The sequence below is a fragment of the Eurosta solidaginis genome, unplaced genomic scaffold (assembly GCF_040869045.1).
Source record: "Eurosta solidaginis isolate ZX-2024a unplaced genomic scaffold, ASM4086904v1 ctg00001279.1, whole genome shotgun sequence".
Taxonomy (NCBI): domain Eukaryota; kingdom Metazoa; phylum Arthropoda; class Insecta; order Diptera; family Tephritidae; genus Eurosta; species Eurosta solidaginis.
Window position 1 is genome coordinate 242,248 of NW_027137048.1, and position 11,752 is coordinate 253,999.

Below are 11,752 nucleotides of genomic sequence, written 5' to 3' on the forward strand. Positions count from 1 at the left end.
GCGCGTAGTCTTTTCGACCGCCCATGGCGAATAAAGTATTATAATTTTGTTGTATATAATCCCAGATATTTGGCAGCCCTAGTAGCTTGAGGTTTGTTCATTTCCAATCGAATGCACTGTTTCCCTCTCTTTTTTACGCTTGTCGACTGTTTATAGCAAGCATTTACTTCAGTTGCCTCTCGTCGTCGAAAAGACTACGCGCGCCTGACGTCTTTTAGTTTACGCGCGACTCTCTGTGCACATTTCCTGATATAATAAAGTGTTGCAATTATTGGTAAAAATGGCTAAAACAAGAATAAGTGAAAGTGAAATAATGAAAATTCTGTTAGAGGAAGATGATGAAAGTGATGAAACCTTAAGTTATGAAGGATCAGAAGTCTCTGACCACTCATCTGATGTGGAATGTAATCAGGAATCAGAAATATCTGAATGCAGTCCAGATGTGGAATCTGATGAAGAAATGGAACATACAAACGAAGAAAGTAACTCGGAAGAGGAAAACATTCCTTTGGCTGATAGAGCTGCATATTTCACGGCACGTGATAATGTTACAAAACGGAAAAAATCAAATAGTTATAGAGTCATAATATTATGACTCAAGGGGCTGGTGTTCTTGGAAAAGGCTTTGGCGTAACAACATCTATAAAAGCATGAGATTTGTTCATATGCGATAAAATTATAACGACAGTAGTAAAATATACTAACGAATTTATACAGAAAAAAGAAAGCGCATACTCCAGAGCTCGAGATTGCAAAACTACCGATTCTGTTGAGATTCGGGCACTGTTCGGATTATTGTATATTGCTGGAACCTTACGAATGTCTCATGGAAACTTGGAGGATATGTATGCTGATGCTACTGGTATTGCCATATTTCTAAATACTAGGCCTCTGAAAAGGATGAAATTTCTTCTTAACTCTCTCCGGTTTGATGATGCATCCACAAGAAGTTTTCGCCGAGCCCAAGACAAAGCTGCGCCCATACGAGAAGTGCTAATATTTTCAAAGAAAACTGCCTTTCTCCTTATTCTGTTAGTGAGAATGTTGTAATAGATGAAATGAGGTGCGGATTCCGCGGAAAATGTTCTTTTAGACAATACAACAAATCAAAACCTGACAAACTGACAGAAGGGCTGTTTCAAATCAGTAATTCAGGAAGTGATGTTGTAAAAAGTTAGTTTCACCAATTTCTGGAACCGGACGAAATTTGACCATTGATAACTGGTTCACCAGCATTCCTTTGGTAAAAGATTTAGCCACAAATGATAAAATGTCTGTTGTTGGCACTGCGTAAAAATAAAAGAGAAATTCCCCCGTGCTTCATTGCGAAGGTAAAGCCAGAGTTTTCTAGTCAATTTGGGTTTTCAAATATCTCTACCCTGGTATCGTATGTACCTAAAAAGAACCGATCTGTTGTTCTGATTTCATCACTTCATCGTACAGCTGAAATTGACACCAACTCTAACGAGAAGCTAAAACCAGCTATTATAACTTTTTACAACAAAACAAAAGGTGAAGTTGATGAAGTAGATAAAAGGTAAAATTGTATTCCGTATCAAGGAAGTGCAATAGGTTGCCATTGACACTTTTTTTCGCTTGCTAGATATTGCTGGAGTAAACTCAATGGTAATTTTGAGAGAAAATGGTGTAGTTATCGAAAAAAGACGTACGCGAATTGGGAATAGAAATGACGAAAGAACACATGAAAAGAAGAGCTGATAAAAACCAAGGAATTTGAAAAGAAATATAAGAGGTTTTTTGAAATTAGATGATGAGCCCAATAGTGAGGCAAGTATATCCGAAGCCAGGAGAGGAAGCTGCAAAATATGTCCAGCAAAAAAAAGAAGGCAGATCTGCAAAATCTGCTAAAGAAATATTTGTCGAGACCATACGGTATTTATTTGCAATGGGTGTTTTGTGACCGATGAATCTGACTATTGAACTATTATAACTTTCTATAAGATATTAATGTATTTACATCCTATTCAATGTATTATATGAATTTTTATGTTTTCCCCAAATTTTGAAAAAAATAGGTTTGGTTTTTTGTTAAGGTTAATGAATTTACTTTGCATTGAAGGAATTATATTACTTTTTATGGTTTTCCCTCATTTAAAATTACAAAACAAAAAAATAATTTTCCTGTAAAATATTATTTTATGATTACATAATACCTAAAACTAAGAAAAAATTTAATTCCACAACTTAAACCACTTTAAATCTCGCATTTTAATTGAGGCGTCGAAAAGACTACGCGCGACCGCTTTTGTTAAAAAAGATGGCGCGCCCGCTTGAAGGTTAAAAAACACGTCCGTTCACAGCAAAGGTTGGTTAGATTTACTCAAGGTATTGTGTTAACGGACGGACGACCATTTCTCAATCAAATTTTTTTTTGATACTGATGATTTTAATATATATTGAAGTTTGTATCTATCTCGATTCCTTTATACCTGTACAACCAACCGTTATCCAATCAAGGTTAATATACTCTGTGTGCAAAGCACGCTGAGTATAAAAACATTGAAGCGAGCCACATATTTACATACAAGGCAAGGAAGAGATATTACGCGCACACACTTGTGGTCATTAGAAGAAAATTTTTCTAAGCGGGGTCGCCCCTCGGCAGTGTCTGGCAAGCGCTCCGATTGTATTTCTGCCATGAAAAGCTCTCAGTGAAAACTCATCTGCCTTGCAGATGCCGTTCGGAGTCGGAATAAAACATGTAGGTCCCGTCCGGCTAATTTGTAGGGAAAAATCAAGAGGAGCACGACGCAAATTGGAAGAGAAGCTCGGCCTTAGATCTCTTCGGAGGTTATCGCGCCTTACATTTATTTTTTTTTTACTTGTGGTCATCAGCCAAAGTAGTGCATACACATACACACGCATATGACTATGAGAAACCCATAAACTACAAATAGTGTGTCAAAAGTGTCTTTCACCTCCTCGTCTTTCTCCTCTGTCGGCGCAGGGGCGCAGATGAATGATCTATTAAACAATTTTGCTTTTATTCGGATAGCGGCGAGACGCTCGTCCACAGGCGTGAACGGCAGAACTTGGCGACAAAATCTCTCTCCCACCACGTATCCGACGCCTAAACTGCGCTTATTCGTATGGCCACTCCAATAGATGTCACAATTTTTGATCTTCTTTTTTCCTTGCTTCGTTCAACACATTTCTTGGATGGCGGTGATGTCAGATTTTGCTTTGACGAGGACATCAACCAGCCGGGCATCTGCACCAATCCCATTCAGGGAGCAGACGTTCCAGGTGCATGCCCTCAATTCATTGTCCTTCAAATGTTTGCCATGGTCGTCATCAATAGAGAGTGTATTTATCCGAGGCTTGTTGTTATATTTCATTGGAGTATGGTTTTACGTGGCGGATCCCAAGCCCAGCCCACAACCCGCTAAGCGGGGGTGAAAGTATTACTTACACGTTTATATAGCGAGCCGCTTGCTCCAAGACAGACGCCCGCTTGCAGCCGCACATAGAGGTGTACAGACGCTGTCGATGAGATCTCCCCCGGCTAGACCTTAAACCGATTATGTCAGAGTGACCTAGCCAGGTTGTCGCCTTCTCACATTAGCTCACCGCTAAACATCTCAGAGGATACTTGGCCGCAAGCGACCGGCAGTAGTGAGCTGCTTGAACCGCATGCAAAAGAATCGCTCTGGCCATCCCCATGTGAATGGCACTCAGAAGCTTTCCCCACTTTCGTGGACTTCGGTAAGCTACTAATTTCTCTCTCCTCAAAACCTCTACAGTCCAACAAATCAAAGTTAAATAAGAATCCTCTAAGTCACACCCGAAAAAAAACCCCTTTTAAGATAATCTCATACGAATTAGTTTCCCATATAAAAAGTATAATAATTCCCCCGAGATACTTTTTAATACATATATATACATATATCTCATATAATTTTTCCCACGTATATGTAATATATATATATATTCTCATATATACATATTAAATATATTAAATACAGTGCAAATTTGGTACAGTGGTCAACTTTGCTTCGTCATACCATCAAATTTTAAATTAGTTAAAACCTCTTTACTTTTAAAATTTGTACCTCTCTCTATTGCTTTTGCACAAATTCAAACACCTCAAATAAAATTTAACTCAAAAATTTTTTTTGCTTTTGAAAATTATTCTCGCTTGCTATTTAACGTGAAGATTTAAACGTAAATCCCTCACACATAGTTAAAACAGAGAATTTAAACACAATGAGAAGGCGTTTTTTCTAGATTCCAACTTTTTTGCATGTGAACACGTCTTGCACTTCACCACACACAATCCAATTTCAATGTTAACCAGTTAACAGCAGAAAATTCTCTGTCAACAGTTTCAGCTGGTGTATAAATTCTCTAGATTTTCTCTTAATATGATTTCTTTGTGGGAATATAGGTATTTAGTAGGATTAATTATATTTAAATTTTATTATTTGTAGCAATATATTTGCATGTTTTATGATTTAATATGAATTTGAATTTAATTAATATAATTTAGAAATTTTAAAAAAGGTAAAATAAGCTTAATTTCAATGGTAAATGGAGGGTTGAAAATGGCCTTGTGGCGTGCAAATTCGTATATACGATCAAAGTAGCAGATAAGACAACATGAAAGTCATAGTAGGTTTGGCGCACCTGTTAGGCACTCGTTTAAGGCTGCAGGTGTTTCAGGCTCAAACCTCAGTAAAGCTTGTTTTATATTTTTTTTTTATTGATGGAAAATCCCGTTAACATATCGAATTATGAATTTTCGATAAGCAAAAGCCGAAAAGTCGATGTCATTTTGCTTATTATATTTGTTAATTATATCATTTTTTCTGTAATTTGAAATAATATTCCAAGTATACAGTTTTATAGCCCTTTTAATTCTACCCTTACAAAGTGCAAATGTCAAGTTCATAGAAAATTCCGCCGATTTTTGGCAATTTTTTCCATTTTTGACTATTTTGCGTTTCAAATCTTTGATTACCTTATTCTGACCTGATCAACTGACCATGTATAATTACAAATACATTGCTAGAGTTGCGCTTTTTTGTTCATTTCAGAGATTCGGTTCTTTCCTTCTTTTTGTTCATCTGTTCCTTTTTTTCAAGCAAATTTGTTGCTGCCGCTCAGACCGACGAAAAAAGTCAACAAGTATAGAGGGGGTGTGTATGCAGCAATGCTTTGTGTAGGTATATTTAAATGTGTTATGAATAAATAAGTTAATATATATACATATGTATAATTAACTTCAAAAAAATTTACAAATTTCGGAAGATCGAGGAATTTGAAAGAGTACAGGCACAAATTGTAAATATGAACATAAATGTAATAATTAGTTTCTTACAAAAGATGTTTTTCATAAATATATATATATATCGCATAAGTGGCATCATCGACATTCGTGCTCACTGTGAATTTCTACGTATGTATGTATGAATTTACAATGTTCGTGAACGAGAAGAGAGAAAGAATAACATTAGGTAAAACGAACTAAAAGAACAAATAGAACCGAAATCGAAGATCTAGTTCACTTGTTCAGTTGAGAGACCCGGTCAATTGAACAAGTTCAGAACGAAACGACCCAACTCTATACATTGCGCTTGCAAGTGCGAACGACCTCAAAAATATTTCGCTTTTGCTATTCATAGTGTACCTATACCAAGTGTGTTCACTAAGCGATAAACGTCAAAAATACAAACAGCCTCGCTCACCTGATGGAAATCTCAGGTCTAGAGTCGCATTTTTGGTCTCAACAACAACATTTTTGACTACCAATCGTATCGACTTTTTCAATTTTTCAATCATTCGGCGCACTCGGTAATGGTATCCATTTTGAATTCGCTGTCATTCCGAATCCAGCGAGTGCCTGTCAGAATGCTTGACAGATAAGTCAACACACTTGTACTTGTACACTATGTTGCTATTTTGTTTGTGGGTCAGGTGAAGGCGGCGAGGAAAAAGAAGATTTTTTTCTTCTCATTCTAAACTTCGAAATATCAGAACAGAAATGGAAATATGAAGTTTTGTATGGTATAGTCTCATGCGTAAAAGGAATAGCATATGTGCGTACGAAAGCCAAAAAACTATTTTCATACATTTCACACACGCGCCAATTTTTATGAGCGCCTGGTAATACAAAAATGTTTCTTGCCAATGATTCTTCTTCTTACACTTTGAAGACAAGGCAAGATGGATTTTTACAATGTCTTTGAAAAAATTAATTCTATAAGTTTGCTTTTGGACAATGTGTAGTAGGCGGGAAAGGAAGTTTTTCTCTTAGGTGTAGTAGTTTTGGGCTATATGTACGAGACCAGACAGAAACTTTGAATGTGTTAGTAAGCGGAATCAAGTAGAAATAAAAATTTTGTCTGACTTCGATTTTTTGTTCTTCCTCTTATGTTTGTGATTTTGTTGTTGAGACGTAGGCGGGAATGTAAGATTTCCTCGCCAAAATCTAAGGTTGTGTTAGTTTTGGCCTATATGTACGAGGCCGGACGAAATGTTTGAATGTGTTGGTAATAAGAATCGACACAAAATCAAAATTTAAGATTTTGTCTCTGGTTTGACTTTTGTGCTTGAGGATGAAGCGAAGGCGGGTATGGAAGTTAAGAAAAATGTTTGCATATTTTTAGCGACATTTGCTATTTTGTATGGTCGCCTATTACCATGCCAGCTTTCAATGGTCTTGAAATGCCCGTTTTAGCTTTGAGAACAATTTCTAACAATTGAAAGTAATTCAACAATTGTTTGAATTTGGTTAGCTTTTAATTTTGTGAAATGGTTTAAGCACATTTTTATATATTCTTGCAAAATATTTTGCTTTGATATTGCATTGTAAGAAAACGCGCTTATCGGCAAAATTTTGCTATTTTGGCGCAATATCAGAATTTTTATAATTTCAGCTAAAAAAAAAAAGAAGGATTTTAACTGGAGCGGGCGTCGAACCCACGAAATCGTACAACAATGTAGTTGCTTACACAGCTGTGCTACAATAGCTTGTGAATTTTAATAACCTAACAGGCAGTTATAAGCATGAGTTTCAATCTAGCGTGGTGAGTGGTGAGTGAATGCGTGGAACATATATATAATTTCTAACTTGGAAACATATTTATATGTTGTACAAAGGAGATAGCCCGATTATCCTCTATGATTCGTATAGTACTTTTTACTTCGCAGCATTCATTAGAGATGCGAAATGCATGAGTTTCAATCAAGTGATGGTGAGTGAATGCGTGGAAGATATATATAACTAACGTTAATTTCTGACTTGGAAACATATTTATATGTTGTACAAAGGAGATAGTCCTAGTACTTTTTACTTAGCAGCATTCATTAGAGATGCCAAATGCAATTTATATTATCCAGTAACCCTACACATTTTTATGATGGCCTGGTGAATCGGGCTCTTTTTCAAATTTTCTGCCTTCTTCTGTACCTTATAAAAAACAACTTTTATTGATTTTTGATTGAAATTGATACAAGTGCTTTACACCTGCACCAAACACCCTATTAAATAATTGCCTCCTAAGGCCTTACTTAATGGGGCAAGTCAATTTGCAATGAATCATCATAATTTATTTACAAAAAATCAGAGAATTAAAATTTCCAATATATTTGCTCTGATCAGAGAATTTTTTGGTAACAGACGAACAGAGAAAATCGTTAAGAGAATTTTCTGTTACGTCTTGCACCCTGTTAAGTTAACATGAATTTGGGGAATAGTGGTGAAGTGCAAGACGTGTCACATGCAAATGGATCGTAAGCAGTGGATGCCAAAAAAACGCCTTCTCATTGTGTTCAAATTCTCTGGTTAAAAGCAAATACTCTCTCTTCAAAATAAAAAAAAAATTTCTCTCTTAAGTTAAATTTCGTTTAATAAAGTAAAAGTGAGCGATGATGAAACGAGACAAAGTGGCTCCAAAACTCAAGAAGTTAAAAGGTTTAAATTCTCGTCTGCCCCTAAAAAGTTCATTAACGACACGGATATTTTCATAGACTATTGTGCTCGGTTTAAGCCAACGTCCCTCTAACACAATACTGAGTCGTCCCTTAATGTAAAAACCTCGTTTATCGACCAATTTCGGAATAAAGTCCAAAAAGCGTTCGATAGAGAGGTAGCAACCGAGGACCAGGACATTTCCGACGAATTTGCAAAATCTGCCCATAGCAAAAACATGACCTGCCTCGTAAATTATGAGGAAACGAAGGCTCAGATGAGGACCAATTTCAGTTGCTTAAACAAGCAAATACACCCGCGCCCGCTAACGCCACAACAGTTCCAGCTGACAACTCAGGTATTTCGCTAAAAAATCCCTTTCTGCGATACCGAAATATTTTATGGTGGTTATGAAAAATAGCCCTCATTTCGTGACATGTTCACAGCGGTCTACATTAACCACCCCAAACTCTCCCAAGCGCAAAAATTGTATCACTTCAGATACAAAACCCAAGGAAAGGCCGCTCAAATAGTCAATCCATTCCCCTTGACTGACGCCAACTTCGCTTTAGCGTGGGAAGCCTTAAAAGCTCGATATGAAAATGGACGTGTTCTCGTAGATAATCAAATACGGACCCTGATGAACTTAAAACCCATTATATCGGAGAACAGTGAATATATCCAAAAATTGCAATCCTCAATCAATAATAGTCTTCAGATTCTCGCCACGCGACAGGTGTCCACGGAGAATTGGGATCCAATATTAATATACCTCGTTACCTCTAAACTCCCTGAAAATACAGTCACGTTATGGGAGCAGTCTCTGACTTCAAGAAGAGAACTTCCCAACTGGTCCCAAATGGGCCAGTTCCTCACAACTCGATATGAAGTCGTAGAGCGATTCGATCAATGGCGACCAAATAAATATAAAGCCACATCCTAAGTTAGGCCATCAGTTAAACCTCAGCAGTCGCACCCCTTTCAAAATAGATCGACCTCCCATACAGAGTATCATATGACAGAGCAGCGGACAATGTACAAGTCGCTATGTGTAAAACCTCATCTCACCCTCTTATAAATTGCTTCAAATTTAAGCTGTCGACCTCTGATCGCAGAAGGTTTGTAAGAGAAAACAATATGCGTTTCAATTGCCTCTCTCAGTCACACATATTGAAAGACTGTTCCAGTACTCAAACTTGCAATCAATGTCAAGATCGGCACAACTCAGTTCTTCACGAAGACACATATGTACATGGATATAACTGTGTGAGTGAATTAAGGATACAGAAACTGAAAAAGGAGTGGATTAAATACAACCGGCAATAAGATCGAACTTCAAGCACGGCTACGAGAGGTAATGATGTCGGAAGGAATTAGCGTGGACGATGATGTCTTTTATCCTAATGGGGAAGAGACAACAACAAAAATTGAAGAGAAAAACGAAACGCCGCAGACAATGGTGAACAAAGACTTGAACATGATATTGCCTGCAATATCTGCACAAACATCGACAGTGGCATTGCAACTGGAATCCCAGGATACACTCATGACATCATTGCAGCGTTTTTCAGGCGGTCGTGGCTGCTATAAATCACCTAGGGAAGGCTACTCGCGGCTATAACCAAATTTGTATTTACTATGGCAGCCAGGCTGCACGAAAAGCACTTGGATGTTGTTCTTGTAGCGATAAGGTTACTACCCGAAGGCTTTGGGGAGTGTTATCGACGTGATGGTTCTCTGCCGGATACAGATCCGGTAACACAGCACCATTGAGGTGCTAGCCGACCATCTCGGGAACGATTTATATGGCCACATTAAACCTTCAGGCCATCTCTCCCCCCCCCCCCCCCCCCCCTCGTCTGTTAGTGAAACAGGATTCACCGCGGATAGGTGAGGTTGACAATTGGGTTTGAAGAAGCTATATATTGCGCCGGCAAACTGAAAGGGTTGCGCCACACAGCCCCTTGAATCTGATATTTTAGTCGCCTCTTACGACAGGCATACCTATCGGGGGTATTTTCTGATCCCCTAACCCGCTGGGGGAAGCACTTGGATCGGTCACATGTAAGTCCAGGATAGTAGAGAAGTGGCGCACATCTCTTAACGAGATCGCTGAGCATACTTTCCTCAGTCTGGTATGGGTGCCTGGATACTCGGATATAACGGGCAATGAGATAGCTGACGAACTTGCAAGAGGGGCACATCAGTTCCGGATTGATGGAAGGGATTGAGCATGCCGCTCGCTACCTGTAAGCTCATTTTGAAATCGATTTTCCTCAGGGAAGCGGGTGTGGGATGGAGCAATTTTGATTTTTGGTAGCGTATTAGCAGTCGACCCCTCAGCTAGACTTTTACCCAGGTGAGTTATTACAATAATATTCGTTTAACAATTCTCCAGACATTTTTGGACGCGTATTTGCAGTCGACCCCTGTTCTAGACTATTACCAAAAAAATAAAACTACAATGGTGAGAGTACAGGCTTAAAAGAGATTTAATAAATCTTTACAGTTAAAGGTCCAGGTGAAGATATGCTGTTAATTAGTTTTTGTTTTGAGAAATGTATGTATTCTGCACTTCAGCCGCTCATATGCGTGTCGGAGACATGACTTGTAGAGGATCTTGATGATATGCACTTTAGTATTAATAATAAAAAAACCGTTCGACACAATAGAATTAGTGGCTGTATGTTTCATTAGTGCATCACTACCGATTCCGGGCTAAGGTATGACTTTTTTATGAAACGCAGTGTAAAAATTAGTGTAAATTAGTAATCGGTTGGAAAGGTGGTGTTCGCGTTAGCTGTTAAAAATCCTCCACGAAGGTTTTGGACAGTATAATCGATGTCAATACACGATATAGATCCGGTTCATTCTGGGAACAAGACCAACCAATTGGTCTTGATGTGGGCAACTGAACCTAGTTATTTGCGGCCAAACGGATCGGACCAAACTTTCATATTTCCTGGTTGAATTTCCTCCTGGCTTATCCCCGCTCGAGTTTGTTTCTGAAGCTCCTTGTACTTTTCAACATTCAACATAGGTTCAACGACAATAGGGTAAAACGCGACACCAATACCTCCAACTATACAGGAGATAAAAGCTACATATCGCCATCCACGCAGAAAAACCATACTTGGTATGTAAATCTTAACCCCGATCATGTATTGGGAATTGGGATGGTTTCAATCCATTAGTGACGAAAAAATATTTCATTATCGGTGATTGCATCACTTCGATGGAATGATCGCTAATAGTAATCGTCCAAAAATCACTCATATTTCAACTATATGGTTGGCTCATCTCTACAACACCAACAACATATATTTGTTCAGATTTTAAAAATCTGCGTGTTGGGCTTAAGCCATAGCGGAATGATACAAGGTGGCAGCATGGTGACATACCTACAAACATAAATAAAAATTCCATGTACTTTGTTTTTGTAAGTTCGATGGTCAAATGTCAAAATCGTACGGCACCGGAAGTTGATGTATCAAAACAAATAAAAAAAGGGTATAATCAGGTGTGCCATGCTGCCACCTTGTATCGTTGCGCCATGGCTTAAGCGCATGGAAAGGAGAGAAAACACAAAACTTTACGATTCTTTTGTTTTTTGGGAAAATAATGTGCTGTAGACTCGGTTGGTCCCCATACAAAAAAAAATTTGGTAACGTCCGCCCCTAAATTTAAAGATTTTGTTGAGGGTTTCGGAAAATTTATTTTTTATTTTGTTTTTTATTATTCGAAATACAGCCGAAAAGGTTTTTTCGTTGTAACTTGGTTATTCGACGTCCGATTTTTAAAATTGATATGTCATTATTT

General features: G+C 38.0%; 1 protein-coding gene and 1 pseudogene across 1 annotated transcript; one reads left to right on the forward strand and one right to left on the reverse strand.

Moving 5' to 3' along the window:
- The first annotated feature begins 224 nt into the window (after positions 1-224).
- On the forward strand, positions 225-1,050 carry LOC137236054 (uncharacterized; annotated as a pseudogene).
- A 9,351-nt stretch (positions 1,051-10,401) lies between these two features.
- Positions 10,402-11,139, reverse strand: LOC137236050 (small integral membrane protein 20). Its single transcript, XM_067758754.1, has one exon. It carries the CDS (start codon positions 11,092-11,094, stop codon positions 10,855-10,857), a length of 240 nt encoding a protein of 79 aa, XP_067614855.1. The 5' UTR covers positions 11,095-11,139; the 3' UTR covers positions 10,402-10,854.
- Positions 11,140-11,752: the final 613 nt, after the last annotated feature.

Bases quoted from the DNA above. Each gene is read 5' to 3' on its own strand.
- LOC137236050 (XM_067758754.1), bottom strand. From the start codon at position 11,094: ATGATCGGGGTTAAGATTTACATACCAAGTATGGTTTTTCTGCGTGGA.